Here is a 19,026-nt window from a genome sequence, read left to right as displayed (position 1 = left end):
GTGTAGACTAGAAGAGTAGACTCACTCCCTTGGTCAAAATCAAGGGGTCGAGGGTCTGTCCATATACCTCCCTCATACACTTGACAAAGTAAAACGCACTTCAAAATGGTGGCGGGGATTACCCTGAGGGGGAAGCGTTTAGAAAACTTTGTGGGTGTGTGTCTAAAAGCACAGTGCAATGTAGCTAATATTAACTGTTCTTTGTGAGGCATAATTACTGTAGTTTCGTTCTTACTTTGGAATGTAATGGTTGCTTTTTCTGACATGAGACAGTCTTGATGATGCAAGAAATGTAATACAGCTCATTACAGCTCTCGCCCACACTCTCAAATAGGGTGAGTTGCTCTCGCAGGTTACCAACTGCTCTCAGCTGCTTGTTTTTTTCCCTCTCTCCTTCAAAACCGTCCCCTCTATCTACTTCCTATCATTTCCTTAAACTCCAGAATCACACTTTGAACCACTCAATATTTTTAAAATTTTGTAATTTGTCAAGACCTGTTTTACACTGACACAAATGAAAAGGAAAAAAACACGTTTTAAAACTTCATAATGTAAGGTAACATAAGAACACGGTAATAAATAAGTGAAATTGCTTTCTTGGTTGTGAAATGCTGGAAAAATAACAGAAATTCATTGGTTAAAAGGTGAGGGAGTGCTTTCAAGAGCACATGAATTTGCTTTATGTTTATATTTCTTATATATTTTATATTTAAAATGACCATAACAACTGAAAATACTAAAATGTATATTCTGATTATGTAAATAGTGGGTGAAAAAATCACAATAGGGAGCCCTTATAGGTGTCTAATGTTAAGACCCTCAGTTCCAATCTGAAGTATACGCTGCTACTGGTTGAAAATATGCTACAACTTACTTGTGAAATTAGTACCAAAGCAATTAAAAAGAAAGTGCGTAGTAAAACTGACAACATACTTAATCATACATTTAATAATACTTAATAATACAGTTATGGCCACAAGTGATGATGTGCTCTGGAAAATGCATCCTAACTCTGTGGAAGAGTGAAAAGAGGTGGAAGAGAGAAAGGAAGAGAAAATGAAACGGAAAATGAAGGGGAACATTTGTTTCTGATGAAATATGAAGCACTCTAGTTGATCATGTTTTAGTGGAAAGAATGACCAAGAGGGAAGCTGTCCAGTCTAGTTAAGATGGATGTGAGCAGTTTGTACATTCCAAAAAAAGTTGCTACTGTACAATAACTAAAATTTGTCATAAACACTGTAACCTACTGCAATTGTTTTATGCTACAGTACTAAAAGAACTTTCACTGTTATGAATCAAATACTGTAATTGTAGACAAATTGATGTGTAGTCATATATTTCTTACAGTGTATTTTTGAAGCACAATTATGCTTCTAATCCAAAGGCTTCATGAACCACACCCATTTTAATTTTATTACGCCATTTCTTGGGTTCAAAAGTAGGATTCAAGTTAACAGGTTTATATGTAGTAAGTGATTTTTCACCAATGAAGCAAAAACGTGTAGATCCATTTGCATGTAAACAACTGCGTCTTCCATTAATACTACAGAATTCAAACTGTATTCACTATCTAGGCTGCATTCGAGCCTTTGAGGCATTTTGAGGACACAACATAATCAAGTAAGTAACTTTAATGAATGTTACAGTATCCACTGTAGTTATCCTCTAGTACAGTTTTAGCAGTCATTATCCATGTGTCGCAATTATATTGCGTTTACTAGAGTTAAAAGGGGTCATTGGATGCAAAACTAACTTTTACATGTTGTTTGAACATTAATAAGTGTTGGCAGTTTGTGAACACAACCACCCTACAATGAAAAAAATCCACCCAGTGGAGTCATTCTCAGCTTCTTGTTAGCTTCTTGACAGAGGCCGGTCCCACGATAGTTGATTGACATGAGCGCCTATACCTTAGACCTGCCCTCACCGAGCTGAAACAGTCCAACTCTGATCGCCATTGTGTTGACTCAGGTGCAGGGGAGGACAAGAATGTGTCAGATTGAGCGATTGAGGGGTTCTGTTGTTGGATGTAATAATGAACATAGCAGTAGTCATTTACTCCCGACATCTGAGCTGCTGAAGATGCAGAGGATAACGTTACTTTCGTTTTTAAAAGGAAAGCGCCGATCCCAATCTACATATGCATCTATGTTTGTGCGAATCGTTCCTGATGCAGCTTCACCCACAACATAAGTGAGTATAAGGTTTTTTTGTGCATCTTTGCAAATGGCCTTTCTTAAAGAGATAGTTCACCTAAAAATGAAAATTTGATGTTTATCTGCTTACCCTCAGGGCATCCAAGATGTAGGTGACTTTGTTTCTTCTGTAGAACACAAACAAAGATTTTTAACTCAAACTGTTGCAGTCTGTTAGTCATATAAATATAATAGAAGTGAATGGGCACCAAACAACATGAAAAAGAAACATACACAGACAAATCCAAATTAAACCCTGCGGCACATGACGATACATTGATGTCCTAAGACACGAAACGATCGTTTTTTGCAAGACACCAAACAGTATTTATATAATTTTTTACCTTTGATGAATGTGTACTATGTATGTATGCATATACTACGCCAGAGCGTGTACACAGGTAACGTGCCGCATGCTGAGCGTGAGCTCAGGACAGTTGGACATTGCTGTGTATCAAAGGTAAAAAATGATATAAATACTGTTCAGTTTCTCACAAAAACAGTCGTTTTGTGTCTTAGGCATTTGTCTGTGCATGTTTTTTTTTTACTTTCAAAGGTTTGATGCCCATTCACTCCCATTATATGACTAACAGACTGCAACAGTTTAAGTTACAAATCTTTGTTTGTGTTCTACTAAAGAAACAAAGTCACCTACATCTTGGATGCCCTGGGGGTAAGCAGATAAACATTAAATTTTCATTTTTGGGTAAACTATCCTTTTAATAATGTGCTTGTTGGCAAGTTTTGCGGCTAAAGTAAACATCACGTCTCATCATCCCAGGCAGAGAGGGGCGGGGCGAGCAGAGCTCATTTGCATTTAAGGGACCATACAATAATCTGAGTTGATGTTTTGCAGAGCTGATTTTGACAAGGTTAAAGTTTTTTTTTTTACACTACTATTGAGAATTTGTAACCTAAATATATTGTAGACTTTTCATTAAGACCCTAAAGAATTATATGAACTTGTGGAAAATGGGCATTCGATGACCCCTTGTTCAGTTAGCGGACGGATGGATCAGGAGGCTCTGGCTGGTGTAAGTGAGTGGAGGCGGGGTTAATTTGCATATTCATAGATCCGCATATAGTAAATAAGGCAAGGGGGTAGAGTTACATTCAAGCTGTTTTAAGGCATGAGAAAATTATTTTTACCAGAAAAAATGTCTTGCAACAAAATGCCTTTCTTTAGCATATCCTTTTAAATCCAATTAAATTATTATTATTATTTTTGTAATATTTTACCCAAAAATGAAACTTCTGTCATTAATTAGCCACCCTCATGTCATTCCAAACCTATAAGACCTTTGCTCATCTTTGGAACACAAATTAAGATATTTTTGATGAAATTCAAAATCTCCAAAATGGTGCTAGGGTGACGCAGAGGTGTAGAATTGAAGTTATTTTAGTTTTTTTTTTTGTTTTGTTTTGTGCACAGAAAGTATTCTAGTAGATTTATAAAATTACAGTTGAACTACTGATGTCACATGGACTATTTTGTCAATGTTCTTGGTAACTTTCAGAACCTTGGTAGGACCCTTGCTGTCTATGGAGGGTCAGAGAGCTCTTGGATTTCATCAAAAATATCTTAATTTGTGTTCCCAAGATGAATGAAGGTCTTACAGGTTTGGAACAACATTAGCGGGAGTAATTAAGGACAGAATTAAAATTTTGGGGTGAACTATCCCTTGTTCATGACTTAACTGGGGAAAATACTTCTGGGGGCAATTAAGAAATGAAATTAAACACAAAACTGTGTAGGTATGTATATGTAGAGATAAAATGATGAGAAATAAAAGACTGCAAAATGGTATACAATTTTAACAAAAAATGTTTAATAAACTTATTAGTCCATTTAAGAATAAAACAATTCGGCATTCAAACATTAACATAATTTGGAAGGGCTGACCTATATATTCATCTCTGTCACTAAACTTAGTATTTTTTAGTTTTTTCTGTGTTTTTTCTTTTTTGTGCTCTCCATTCTGCAGATGGGCTCATGAGAGCTTCTGTTTCAGTGGATGTAAATACTCTCTTCTCCCATTCTTCCTCATTCATTCTCTTGATGTTCTCTTCTTCTTTATCTCCTGTTTTTTTCACTCTGAAGTCTTTGTCTCTACATTTCACGCTTTAGCTGTGAATCACAAAAAAAAAAGTTTTAATACACAGAAGGTCAAGACTCAGTAAATATTAAGCGGCACTAAACATGATTGTGAAACCATGTTCTGAATATCAGCAGGACTGGGTATCATCCACTACTTCACAATACGTTATGTATCTTAATACATACATACATCACTATGCAATATATAACAAAGCATCATATAATAACTTTTGCATTGCAAACAATACAAAAAAGCCACAAAAGAAATAGCAAGTGCTTTTTTAAAGTAAAAATTTGCCCACAATTCTATCTGTCTGTAACTGATTCATCCTTAGCTTAACATCCACATTCCCTTAAATTACAATACATAGTATTGTAATATAAACTAATGTATAAATACACAACACTGTCTCTTGAAAGTAGAACTATTGAAAAATAGAATTGAGTTTAACTTGATTTACACAAGCAGAACATGTTCTTAGAACATGATTTACCCAAACAGGACATTCCTGGATCATCCTTAATAGTCCTGGAACAACATTCCTCTCATAAGGGTTGCAAAATGCACATTGTCTATCCACAATAAATATTTAACATGCACTTTAGCAATACATTTATATCATATAAAATATAATGTCTCCATGAGTAGAAATGAGCTAGTTTTTCCATTGGGCTGACAATGCAATCACAGGTTGGTGTAACCTGTGAACTAGATAAAAGCGTCATGCATGGCTGAATCACAGACAAGTTTAAGACCACATGTTCTCTCTAAGCAACACCAACCAAAACAATAAACATGCAAAAAGATAGAGACATGTAGACATGTGTAACAGGTACAGCACAAAGGCTATGCGGGAGCGTTGGATACCTTGCTTCTGTTACTGGAAAACTGGGAGGTGGGGACTGTTTAGGCTAGAAATGAATATAGTAGGTTAGTGTTAAATAAATGAGTGTGAGAGATAAAAGAAAGGATGGAAGAATGATGATGAGTGTCAGATTAAAAACAAGCTTTTTAGTTCAACCAAGTTATGTAAAGAAAAAGATTAAAGTTTAAAGAAGATATAATAGTAAGTTTCATTAATTGAAACAAGTCAGCAAAAACAATATAATTAGGTAAGTTTGATAATATAGCGTATAAGTATGAATGTAGTTTGACATTTAAAATGTTTACTCGAATGTTATTTTATAATTATGTAAATACATGCATGTTTGAGAACTTACGCTCCAGGTAGTTGCGAGCAACAAACTTCAGCACCTCATCAATGAGGATAACTGGGAAAGAAAGTTTCAGTACCACCATCCACTGTTCTGGGTTCAAGTGAGTTAACTTGAAAATCATCTGTAACAAGAAGAGGAAGGTTGTGGCCAGTGTAGAGATACAGTCAAATTTAAAGAACAGGATGAAATGAAGGGGAGAGACATACAGGCAGGGGGTCCACATAGATGATCATGAAGTGGAGGGACATGGAGAGGGTCATGGCAGCCACCAGCCAGCAATTACTCCATGGTGGCATACGCAACAGAGACTGATTCTCAGACAAGCTATTGAGAAAGACATAGAAACACAGAGAGGAACCCTTATTGCCACCAAGAAAACCAGGGTAAATTTTGCTCTGTTCCATAACCTGGCATCACAGGCCTCAATTACATCTGTCAATATCAATAATCACTTGGGATCGTATTTTGATTTTAAAGGATTTTTACATTTTAGGAACTGATTTTTCTTCAAAATTATACACTTTTGAAATTCTGTGTTTTAATTTATTCACCAAATATATACAGCAATTACACTTAGTACCAGATACATAACATAGATAAATGTGACCCTGGACCACAAAACCAGTCATAAGTAGCATGGGTATATTTGTAGCAATAGTCAACAATACTTTGTATTGGTCAAAATGATTGATTTTTCTTTTATGCCATTTGAAATCATTAGGATATTAAGGAAAGATCATGTTCCATGAAGATATTTGGTACATTTCCTACCATAAATATATCAAAACCTAATTTTTATTAGTAATATGCATTGCAAAGAACTTCATTTGGTAAACTTTATAGGCAATTTTCTCAATATTTAGATTTTTCTGCACACTCAGATTCCAGATATTGGCCAAATATTGTCATATCTTAACAAACCATACATCAATGGAAAACAATTTATTCTGGCATGGTGTGCATAAATCTCAATTTTAAAAAATGACCCTGATGACTGTTTTTGTGGTCCAGGGTCACATATGTAAAAACACTAAATTGTTAATATTCTGGGTGGTGTGTTGTGGTGGCCTCAAAGAATGGTTTTGTTAAGTGAACCGTTTTAAGATGGCAATTTTTTTGGCAAATTCTAAGGCAGTGATGCATGTATCTTCCAATAAATAAATAAACATTAATTCAAAATGCTGGATCGGACACTATTTAATGAGACACTATTGTAGTTATAGATATAGATAGATATAGGTTGCTTCCTGTAAAGTACATTAGAAATCAGTTACTATGGGGAACATTTCAGTTAGCATACTATCTTAGACATTAGATTAGCAAGGAGGTGCACTAGATTTTGGAATATAGCTGTTGAGTTACAGGAGCAGAAATTTCTTATAAGACAAAAGCATGTATGACAAACCTGTTGAGAGCGTTGAACATCTCAATTGTGACCAGGACAGACAGGGCCATGGTCATGGGTGGAGCAGCCTCAAACACCTCACATTCAATGTTAGTGAAGTCCTCATTCTCCTCGTGGCACTGCATGAAGTGAGACTACAGCAGGAAGAGAAATTAGCAGACATAAACAAGCAGACATAACAAAGGAGTTTTCTTTAAATGATAAATGCAATAATACATAATAATATGATGAAGATATTGCTCACCAGCTGGTAGTAGGTGACCTGAGGACCCTCCTCATCATACAGGAACCAGTGAGCAGCAGCACCCACAGTAGCAGCACCCACATATCCTGAGGACAGTCAGTTTATTAGTCTAACACCAGAGCTCACGCGGAGAACATAAGCAAGCCGAAATGCCACAGAAATAATGATGATACCAACCACCAATGGCCATGTATCTGAAGAACAGCCAGCCAGAGATCAGGGGCTCCTTGGCAGAGCGGGGTGGTTTGCCCATGATGTCAAGATCAGGGGGGTTGAAGCCCAGGGCAGTGGCGGGCAGACCATCAGTCACCAAGTTCACCCACAGCAGTTGGACGGGGATCAGAGCCTCTGGCAGACCAAGAGCAGCAGTCAGGAAAATACTAGGAGAGAATAAGAGACGAGAAGAATGTCAAGCGCGAGCATATTGTGCATAAGAACATTAAACAAGAATCCATAAACCATAGATTCTCACCAGACGACCTCTCCAACATTGGAAGAAATCAGGTAACGGATAAACTGCTTCATGTTGTTGTAAATGGCTCTGCCTTCCTCAACGGCAGCCACAATAGAAGAGAAGTTGTCATCGGCCAGGACCATCTCAGAGGCTGACTTGGCAACGGCAGTGCCAGAGCCCATGGCAATGCCAATTTCTGCCTTCTTCAAGGCAGGGGCATCATTGACACCATCACCAGTCTAAAGGAAAGACAACAACATTACTATAGCATCTTAAAGGCAGGGTGATATGGTGTTATGGAAGCTGGCTTGTAAAGTGTACTTATGTCTTACCATAGCAGTAATCTCATCGTAGCTCTGCAGGAACTCAACGATCTTAGATTTGTGGGAGGGCTCAACACGGGCAAAGCAGCATGCCTTGCAGACAGCTTCGCTCTGTTCACTACGGGGAAGGTCATCAAATTCTCGGCCGGTGTAAGCCTTGCCAGTTACATCCTCATCCTCAGTAAAGATGCCAATACGACGGCAGATAGCCACAGCAGTGCCCTTGTTGTCACCTGAGGGGTTTTGAGAGAATTTTGTGGACAGGTGTCAGGTCTTACAACAATAAAAGATTCAAAGGTTGAGGGAGATGACTGATGAATCAAAAGGATGGATAAAAAGCATACCAGTGATCATGATTACACGAATGCCAGCAGCCCTGCACAGTTCAATGGAGCCAGTAACCTCTTTACGGGGGGGATCCAACATACCGACACAGCCAACGAAGGTCAAGTCAGTCTGAACAAGACAGGAAAGTAACAAGACAAAGATTTATTAAAGCTTATACATCATCCATGCTGTACCACCATAGTTGGAGCATATCATGGCAGGCATATATCTCCATATTTTGCTACTATATTATTCATATTGATATTAGAATTGTAATTGTTTGGAGACTTTGAGAGCTTTGAGTGAGTACAGCATTTTCTTTAATGAAGTAAGTAGAGAATTGTGCAGCCAAACCACTGTAGATTGGAGTGCTATCTAGTCCTTATGCTGTCTTAAATAACTTGTCAATAGTAAAATGTTTTAATATGAGATTCTGGCAAAATATATTCAACAAGAGGAAAAACTGGAATGTTTTGGATACCGGTCTCCTGCATGGATTGGCAGCCTTACTAGCTAGTTTAACTATTAAGAATTGCTGGGCAATACGTTTCACCAGCCAGACATGATGGAGGATGGATAGATGAAATTCAAGTTATGTTTTCATATTCACCTCATAGTCAGCAAATTTAGTAGAGTCTTCAAGGATCATTTCTTCAACCTTCAGGGGATTGTCACGGGTGGCCAGTGCCAGACAACGCAAAGTGTCGCGGCCAGTACCCCACTCCTTAATGATGGACATGATCTTATCTTTTACGACGCCAGTCAGGGGTACACGAGTAGAACCAACACGTACATAGGAACACCTGTCAATCACACCCTCTGGAGCGCCCTTTATAAACAAAATTAGGAGTCATGAAATGCATCTATTATTTTGTTGAAGATCTCCATCAGTATTAACATTTCTTGAATCCTTACAAACAATATTGTGACAGTACCATGGTACAACGATGCACTAGATAACATATACCATATACTTTCACACACCATGTTATTTGCAAGGAACTGCAAAGTGGGACACATACCTTCACAAACATTTTGCTGCCGGCATCACCCTTGGTAGGGGTACAGTACACAGACATGGATTTCCTGTCACGGGAGAACTCCAGAGTGAAGTTCTTCTTCATCAGCTGCTTTACAACCTACACAGGATACAAATGGAAATGGTAAATCTGAGTTACAGAGCTCAGTGCCAAGCTACATTACTGATGTTTTAAGAAGGTTTACATCTCTACTTACACTACAGCAGGCATTTGCTCTCTCAATCTTGGACAGGTTGTTGACATTGCTCTTGAAAACATTCATCTTCTCAACCAAGCAGCACAAAGCAGTTTCAGTGGCCTCACCGACCTTCTCATAGATCTTCTTGGACTGTAAAACAGAGATAGATGACAGTTTTTGTCTTTAGACAAATATAGAAAAGAGAACAAATGAATGAAGAATGAAAGAGTAAGTATCTCTCACCTCATTGTAGTCAAGGGAGGAATCGTTGCACAGGGCACAGATGGTGGACAACTCAACTAAACTGTCATACTGACTGCAGTCAACACGAGCACCCAACTTTGTGCTAAGAGAAAGATGCCACTCAGATTACATTTATGACTTTAACATACTGATAGCCTGATAATAAAAAGGAGCATTTCAGAGAAGAGTTTAATTGAGTACTTACACCTCACCCTCGGGTGTGTACTTGGAGCCAGAGATATCAAAGCAGTCAAGTTCAACGTGATCACCATCAATTCTATCAATGACGAACATCTGTAATGATACACAATACTATCTTAGTGTGGAAGTAAAAATATGCCATTAATAATATAAATGTATACCTGTGAAGACATATACAGTGTTCATGTTCAATGTTACAGTGTGTATTTTCAGTTCCACTTGCAGCACCCAAAGAAATTACAACAAAACTTGTGCTTTTTCCAAACACACCTACTTCCCTTTCCAATTTGGCATTTTTTTCTCAATAGATAAATACAATACATACATAAATAATCCTTTCCCAAACTCTCAAACTTTGGTTGATCCAGAAGTTGACACTTTAGCCTAGATAAAGCATGAATTATATCATAGCAATGTTTGGAAAGTGAACTGTGGATCGCTGAAATAATTACACACTTCACCTTTAGGATTTACAGTACATCAGTATTAACAATAGCTTCATTATTTCTTAGCTGATGTGTGTACATAACGATAGCTAAACACCTACTTTGGTCACACACATCTGATTGGTGGTCAGGGTGCCAGTCTTGTCAGAGCAGATGACAGAAGTACAGCCCAGGGTCTCCACGGAGGGCAGGGAACGGACAATGGCATTTTTCTTGGCCATACGTCTGGTACCAAGAGCCAGACAGGTAGTGATGACAGCAGGCAAACCTGATGAGAGGACAGTTTATAGATGGATTAATGTCTTTTAATAATGAAGATTATCTTGAAAGATTTAGATATAGTAACCATGCCTCTTCTGGACATAATATGTTGTGTAGTGAAAATGAGAATTACATAAATAACTTTGAGATCTGTAGCACGTTATCATGCTCACCCTCAGGGATGGCAGCTACAGCCAGAGCAACAGCGATCTTGAAGTAGTAGACAGCGCCACGGATCCAGGATCCACCATGAACGGGGTCATTGAAGTGGCCGATGTTGATCATCCAGACAGCGACGCAGATCAGAGAGATAACCTTAGAGAGCTGCTCACCAAACTCATCCAGTTTCTGCTGTAGGGGGGTCTTTTCCTGCTCTGTGGCGGCCATCTGGTCACGGATCTTACCAATCTCTGTGGCTACACCAGTAGCAACAGCAACTCCAATAGCCTTGCCAGCAGCAATGTTTGTGCCCTATAGGTGGGAGAGGAAACTTGTGATTTACCCAAGCAGCTTATCTTCCAAGATGAACTACTTCTTGTTTCTGGAACAATACTGCTTTTTACCATTAAGACTTTATGATCAGGCTGGAGTTGGGGTTAATGGATAAGGCTGTGGCTAGGTTTGTTGTTCCAGTGCCAAAAATACATTCTAATAGGCAAATTCAGTTATTATGTTACAAGTTGGGTTAACGTTAGGGATATCATTATCTGATAGGAACTTTTTTCCAGAAACTTGTGTGTATTGAGGTACACTATATTGCCAAAAGTATTGGAACACCCTCTTCTAAGGAACAGGTTTGGCTACTTTAGTAATCTCCATGAGTACAAATCATAATGTTTAAGCACATAATGAGATTCTAGGGAATTGTGTGCTTTTAATTTTATAGCAACAGTTTGGACAGGATCCTTTTTTATTCTAACATGACAATGCCTCTGTGTTTAAGGCAGGGTTAAAAAATAAACAATTGGTTCAATCAGTGTGGAAGAATTTGACTGGTCTGCAAAAAGTTAAGTTCTAATTTCAGCTAAACACCTCTGGTGCGACTTTAAATGCAGACTTTGAGCCAAAAACTCATCACCAAACAGACTTGTACATACACTATATGGACAAAAGTGACACCCCTTCTGTAGAACAGACACAGCCACTTCCAAAACTGTGGCAACAAAGATGGAAACATAATTCTTGTATTTAAAAATTGTATTTCCATCTCTGTTGCAACAGTTTTGGAAGTGTCTAAAATGACTGTACCCATATGCACAAGTCAATGGTGTTTTGTGATGAGCTTTTGGCTCAAAGTCTGCATTTAAAGTCACACCAGAGGTGTTCAGCTGGGAGCAATCAGTGTGTAGTTGGAAGAGAGTGTGGATAAAACTTACAGAGAAAAGCATGTTCTTTTTGTCCTGATTGACAGCTCTTGGGTCGGGGACAGGCTCGGTGTGCTTGATCACACTGACGGACTCACCTGTACAAAGAGTTGACCATATTTATACAGTATACAATAAAATATAACATACAATGTATACACACTGTAGAAGAGAGTGCTGCTTTACAAATTAATTTCAATTAAATATAAACCACTTGTCAGGTTTGCAGCATTTATAAAGTTTTAATGTTCTAAAAAAATGCACCAATAGGCCTATTTTTATGATCATTGTCAGAGTAGAAAGTAGAGGTGTAAACTGTTAAAAGCACTAACCAGTCAGGATAGACTGGTCAACACGAAGGGTGGTGGAACGGATAGCAGTAATCCTGATGTCAGCAGGAACTTTGTCACCAACTAGAGAGGAAGAGAGAATGAGTTTTCAGTATGACAAAATACTAGTGATTATGACCAGTGATACAACAAAAAGAACCTGAACCAAAAATCAGACCTACAGGAAACTTGAAATATATATAAGATTTGAATATTTAGTTGTGGACCAAAGATTATAGTGTTATGTGGCCTCTGTACCAGCAGCAAACTACTAATGACAGCAAGACCACATGCTTTGTGAACTCTTTCATAATGACCTAAAAATGGTGCCTCAAGCTATGAATGTAAGATTGTAAGTTGTTCTTTAATAGAGTGTTTATTTGTACCATATTTTTTTTCCTACAGTACCCAGAATAGACTAAACAGCATCAATCTGAACTGTTAGCAAAGCATGGTGGATATAGTATTCTGTGCAGTGTGCTCTATTGTATACTGCACATAGTGAAAAAGTAGGCCACCAGAAAATCTGCAAACTGTGCACATTATATACAGTGCATTGAATATTTGTATTAAAAACTGGGGGGGGGGGGGGGAAGCATTAAGGATGTAAAAAAAATACTTACCAGACACCTCCACAATGTCACCGGGGACAATCTCTCTGGCCTTGATCCTCTGGACGCTCTTTCTGTCAGAACGGTAGACCTTACCCATCTCGGGCTCGTACTCCTTCAGAGCCTCAATGGCGCTCTCAGCATTTCGCTCCTGAATGACAGACAGACATTTGCTTGGTTTACATATGCAAGTGAGTTATGCATTCACTTAATTTACTTTATGAAATGAGTAAAATCTACATTTATCAGTGTATTTAATGCATTACCTGCCACACACCGACGATGGCATTGGCAATAAGAATGAGCAGAATGACAAAAGGCTCAACAAAGGCGGTGACAGTCTCTTCACCCTCCTCAAACCAGGCCAGCACCTTAAAACACACAAGGAGACACATTAAAGACCAGCACAAGGTACATATTGCTCTTCATTCCAGTCAGGATATCATATTCCAGCATTTACTGTACAACAGATAATATTAAGACTTTACATCTTGGCAGTTATCTTACTAATTATTTATGATGAAAAATATGTTGTCATGTTAAAAATATAATCAGTAGTTTAGTTTGGCAATTACACCACTAATATAAGGCCTTTAGAGAAGATATTTCCCAAGAGCTTTTTATATAAATTCTAATATATTTATGGATCAGTGGAAGGCTTAGAGGCTAACAGGGCCCACTCTAAATATTCCTTCTGAAAATGACAAATGTATGTCATATATCATGATGCTAATGGTCTGGTTGCTTAATTTCGTCTCTTGTGCAATGCATGCACACATAAAACCTGTCAGAACATTATTTCCCAATATTGTTGCACAACAGACCTGCTGTTATAACTACTCTTGCTGTGCTTTCTCTTATGCATCTCTCTTGACCTTTCAAAAGGATAGAGTTTCTGTCTTCAACTTGAGTCCTTCCTAAAATAACCCCCTTCTCCTTCTTACACGTCTTCTGAGCCCCTTAATATTTTCCTTCTAAGGCCATTGGAACAGCTGTTTGAGGCACAGTGTGGAGGGGGGCAGACATTAATACTCCCCATGTTCACCTTTAACCTCCCAATACCCGCTGAACCCCCTAAACATCCACCTTACAGAGTCTTTCCTGCTTAAAAAGCTGTGAGATAAATAACACCACCTGTATGGCTTCCTGACACAATAAATTAAGATCAGTCAACTGTATATAAAACTATTTGATTCTACATTGCATAAGGTAATACTATCAACATATGATAATGTTGATGCTGTACTGCTCACAGTACTATGCAGACTTTTGCACATGACCATAATGCTAAAATACATGGCAAATTAGCATATGTGCCTTGTTGTATAACACCATAGATGGTTGTGGTGTATGTTACAGATTTAAGTGCTGTAAGGCAACCTATACTGTCACAACAGCTGTTTACACAGCATACCACTAAAGTGTAAAGGGTATGTTTAAAAGTGTGTGACATGCTGTATCTATATGCTGACAGGTCTGAATAAATCACATGACGTGTTTGATGTCTTTTACATACATAAGGCCACAATTTAGAGAACTCTTTTGTTCTAAAACAAAAGTATGATTCATGTTCAATCATTTTACATTCTTTGCTTTATGTCCAATAACATTTTTTTGCTGTCTGTTCACTTGTTAGTAACTTACGAAAGAGATGCAGGCAGCAAGCAGCAGAATTCTGACCAACAGATCTTCGAACTGCTCCATGATCAGCTCCCAGATGGACTTTCCTAAAGGGAATAGGAGTTTAGTTTAGTTCAATCCTTACTAGATAGTGGCTGGTAAATATAAGACTTGATTTATTTCTCATGATGTCACATTTTTTTAGCTATTTGTACTTACCCTCCTCAGCTGGCAGCTCTGAGAAACAAAGTATAGACAGAGACAAGAGAAAAAAGAAATAAAGAAAGAAAATGAACAGCTGACCAGAATTCAAGATAGAACAACATTACTCTGGCTAATCTTTCATTGTACTTCAGAAGAGCTATTAAGACATAACATTTCCAACTGATTTTTATGTGGCACATATGAAAAGGAAGTTGAGGCACTTTTAGTTACTTACAGAAAGTATTAGTAAGAAAGAATATGTTTAGTCTCACACAGAAACAGCTATGCTGATGTTTTACACTGTATTTAGCAATTTTGAATGGACATATTTACAAAATATGAACTGTTTGCAAGCAATACTAACATTTACAGTCCTCACTTAAATATTTATTAAATAATAATAAAAGAAGAAGAAGAAGAAGAAGAAGAAGAAGAATGTGAAACCTGCTTTCTACAAGGGAGGATTTCCAACACTTGGGATCATTACATTTTTTTTTTTTTCAAAAAGTGATTGTGCATGCTAAGTCCTCTCTGTACAATAGGGCCTGTTTTGTACATCATAACTTTGTAATGCTAGAGACATATCTTATGGCCCAGGCCAACTTCAGCCAGAACCTAAGAATCTCCCTCCCCCACCAGCCTGAAATACTGCTAATCTAATAAGACCTCTCAAATAACCAAGCAAGGCCGCTGTGCCATCACCTGTCTTTCTTCCCTTCTCCCCCTCCGCCAAAGTCTATTTTCAATCCCAGCTTCTGCGCCACAACCTGTCTGAACATTTGAGAAAATGCTGAACTGTCCATTAGGTGCTCTTCCTGGAGCCAAAATCTATGCAATTGCATCTACTACTATAGCTTTTTAAAAGTTTAACCTATTGTAATGCTATCTCTGTGCCTTCCAAAAAAGAGACATTTCCATCAGTCAGAGTGTCTGATTGTCTTTCTACTAAGCCCTGCATGCGTCTTCAAGACATCTTATAAATCTCACCATTGTAGCCGTATTTAGCCAGGTTCTTCTTGACCTGATCTGGGGAAAGACCAGTGGTCTCATTAACTGAGAAGTAGGCCAGACAATCGACCGGTGCCTTGATGTGGGCGTCCTCCATCCTGTCAAGGGTGAAGGATCTTCAGAAGTTGCAAAAGCTTAGTTAAACAGGTCTATCCGTCCGTTTTTTGTCTCTATTGCTCTCTGTACTACAAAATCTGCCCCCCGTTACTTGGACCCCCTCCTCACAGGAGTGATGGACTGACAGAAAGAGCGAATAAATTCACACATGCGCAGAGTTTTATACTGCTGCCAGCTGCCCTATTGGTCAAAGTCGGCCGTCGCCACACCCCAAAATTCCAATCAGTTGCGTATGGCTCTGCAGGACTGAGTTATAGTCTAGGGGTTGAACGTCTTCGGCATCTCAGACTTGAGGATGTGGGGGGTTATTTGGTGGGCAAGGAGCATGAGGCGGTAGCGTACGTAGGGGGTAGCACTGAAACGAAAAGTTGATCTGTTTTTGGAACATGCATGGTCAGTGGAATAAGGAGAGTGGAGAAGGTGAGAGAGCTAGAGTGAGTGATGGGCCAAGTGGCCTCTGATGGGAGGGGGCAGTTAGAGGAGTGCTGGAAGGTTAATTTGGAACAAGCATTAGAGGAGTGTGGTTACATGGGAGGCTTAAAGTGTCACACTGACATCTACACATTGGTTTGGCATGAACAAGAACACCATCATTTCCTATGATCCTTTTCAGATCTGCCCTAGCATTAAGATCTGATCAGAAACTAGAAGATGATGCCGTGCATCAGTAGGTAGTCGAGCATCCATTACAATTCCTAACTACTTTACATTTGGCGAATTCATATGAATTCATACATGGTCTCATTTGTATGTTTTCTTGCTGACAGTTAGATTTAGGGGTGGGGTTAGTGGTGGATGTTTATTCTTACTTTTTGAATCACATCATGCAAATTCTAAGTTCTTAAAGCTCTCCATAATTTAGTAAGCACAGTGTCTCCTACAGAAATGCTTTTACTGTAGCTTAAGAGAGGCTTCAGTGAAATTAGTCAGAACTTATTCACCTGGTTGTAAAAACCAGAATATGTTTTGGAGCATGGCAGTTGGTTTGTGCTGGTTTAAGCTGGTCCTGAGCAGGAGTTAGTTGCTTAGAACCAGCTTAGGACCATCTCAAGACGAGCTTAAACCAGCTCATAAACAGCTCAGGGCCAGCTTAAACCAGCTCAAGCCACCTGTCATGCTTTAAAACATACCTATCCAGCATATACTGTTTTTTTTCAACAGGGCATTTATGTCATATACTGATTGAAATCATTAAATTCAAAATTTGGTTGCCGCTCCCTGTTGAGAAACCCAGCATATGCTGGTTAGGTATGTTTTGAAGCATGGCTGCTGGCTTGAGCTGGTTTAAGTTGGTCTTTCGCTGGTTTAAGCTCGTCATTAGTTGGTCATGATTTGGTTTAAGCTGGTCCTTAGCTGGTTATGTGCTGGTCCTAATTAACTAGCTCCTGCTCAGGACCAGCTTAAACCAGCTCATGACCAGCTAAGGACCAGCTTAAACCAGCTCAAACCACCATGTTTCAAAACATACCTAACCAGCATATTCTGGTTTTATCAACAGGGCTGACCCTGTTTATACCTGGTTTTCAGTGATCTGATCACATGTGATCAAGTAAGACACACTGTTGTTTGCACCTATATTAACATGTGTCTCCTATGACTTGTGATAGAACTGTTTTTAGACCATCCACTCTTATTCTCATCCTACATAAACTTTCCCAGAAGAGCCAAATGCCGCACACAGATTCAATCAAATAGACAAATGATTTTTTCATGTCTTAAAAGCGAACAAGACCAAGGTGAAATAAAAGGATAAGGAGTACAGTAATTTCATTAGTAATCTTGTTCTGACCTTAGACTTTAAAGCAGGTGCATCAGGTGCAGAATCATTTTCCCTTAAGGCTGTTAAAAAAGCTTACTCAAAGACTGGGTTTTACTTATTTTCAAGGGTTTCCGTTTCTCTGGATGCTGGGGAATTTCCACACACCCCTTGCAGAAGACAACACATGGCTCAAGTACTTAGAACTTCCTGATGGAAGAAATTACTTTTGTATGGTTTTAATTTCAAAGCTCAAATGCTCTTAAGGCTAACATTCAAATTTGCATTAGAATGCCCACCTCTGTGTTTTGAGGTAATCAGGATCCCAGCTACCCATCATGTGGGACTTATGCCATTCAGACACGAAAATCAGACATTACAATTATAGGTTTTATGAAAAAAAGAGGATTTGTATGATTCATAGCATTGTGGCCACAAAAGCTCCTGTCAAGCAAGCAATTCATTCTACTTTATTTTCAGACTTACAGTTTCTCTGAAAAATTCAGTACTAATAGATCTTAGTAAAGAGAAACTGCTATCCAATTGAGTTTGCATGGTCAATTTACACTAGGCCACGTTAAAATGTCTCTGTAAACATATATCACGGATCTCCAACCCTGATCCTGGAGAGCTATCAACCTGCAAAATTCAGTTCCAGTCCTGCTCCAACACACCTGTCTGTAATTATCAGGTAACCCAGAACACAATGGTAAGCTGGTTCCGGTGTGTTTGATTGAGGTTGGGTCTGAAATCTGCAGGACGGTGGCTGTCCAAGAGCAGGGATGGAGACCCCTGACCTATATTTGTCCCCTTATGTGTTCTCACTGACTGGATGACTATCGGGTGTGTTTCTCAAAAGCAACTATGGTCACAAGTTCTGCCGTTACCAACAGAGTTCAATTTGATTAATGGCCTTTTTAATGCCTTCAATATGATAGGTGATAGGAAAGCATTGGGCAGAGATAGGGGAACAGGATCAGCAAAGGATCACAAGACAGGAATCGAACTTGGGTGTTGCAAGCACAGTTGTGCTATATATCGGTGCACAAATCACAAGGCTATAACTGACAGGTGTGTTGAAACAGGGTTGGAACAGTCTGCAGGAGGAGCTCTAGGAGCAGGGTTGCCTGTCTTAGTTTTGGGTATTTTGCTTTACATTCTTTGCAGAAAGCAAGCCAAAAACAAGTATCTTAACCATAATAGCTTAATGATTATATGTGTAAATTAATTCATGAAACAAAATTAGATGACTTCCCATGTGGACCATTTACATGATGCATTTACACTTCTGGTTATGTTGAGCATCTTGATCTTGTTGGATTCAGTTTCCATGCCATGCGCTCTTTTATCAGTCCTATGCTTTGGTTTGCTTCTGTGTGTG

The 19,026-nt window shown here is 38.6% G+C and overlaps 1 protein-coding gene across 2 annotated transcripts; it reads right to left on the bottom strand.

Annotated features, from left to right (window-relative positions):
• Positions 1-4,005: 4,005 nt before the first annotated feature.
• Positions 4,006-16,029, bottom strand: atp2a1l (ATPase sarcoplasmic/endoplasmic reticulum Ca2+ transporting 1, like). 2 transcript variants are annotated; one of them, XM_073827666.1, is made up of 24 exons: positions 15,752-16,029; positions 14,780-14,797; positions 14,585-14,667; positions 13,207-13,311; positions 12,953-13,091; positions 12,333-12,413; positions 12,013-12,098; positions 10,810-11,107; positions 10,477-10,643; positions 9,934-10,022; positions 9,729-9,831; positions 9,504-9,635; positions 9,290-9,406; positions 8,878-9,096; positions 8,285-8,396; positions 7,950-8,173; positions 7,636-7,856; positions 7,341-7,543; positions 7,164-7,249; positions 6,920-7,053; positions 5,721-5,838; positions 5,518-5,635; positions 5,165-5,208; positions 4,006-4,326 (listed from the first exon to the last, which is right to left on the bottom strand). In XM_073827666.1, exons 1-23 carry the CDS (start codon positions 15,867-15,869, stop codon positions 5,204-5,206), a joined length of 2,976 nt encoding a protein of 991 aa, XP_073683767.1. In that variant the 5' UTR covers positions 15,870-16,029; the 3' UTR covers positions 4,006-4,326; positions 5,165-5,203. The 2 variants fall into 2 exon arrangements, with proteins under 2 accessions (XP_073683767.1, XP_073683766.1); XM_073827665.1 differs by lacking the exon at positions 5,165-5,208.
• Positions 16,030-19,026: the final 2,997 nt, after the last annotated feature.

The sequence above is a fragment of the Garra rufa genome, chromosome 22 (assembly GCF_049309525.1).
Source record: "Garra rufa chromosome 22, GarRuf1.0, whole genome shotgun sequence".
Classification (NCBI taxonomy): Eukaryota; Metazoa; Chordata; class Actinopteri; order Cypriniformes; family Cyprinidae; genus Garra; species Garra rufa.
This window is presented reverse-complemented; position numbering and strand designations above follow the sequence as displayed.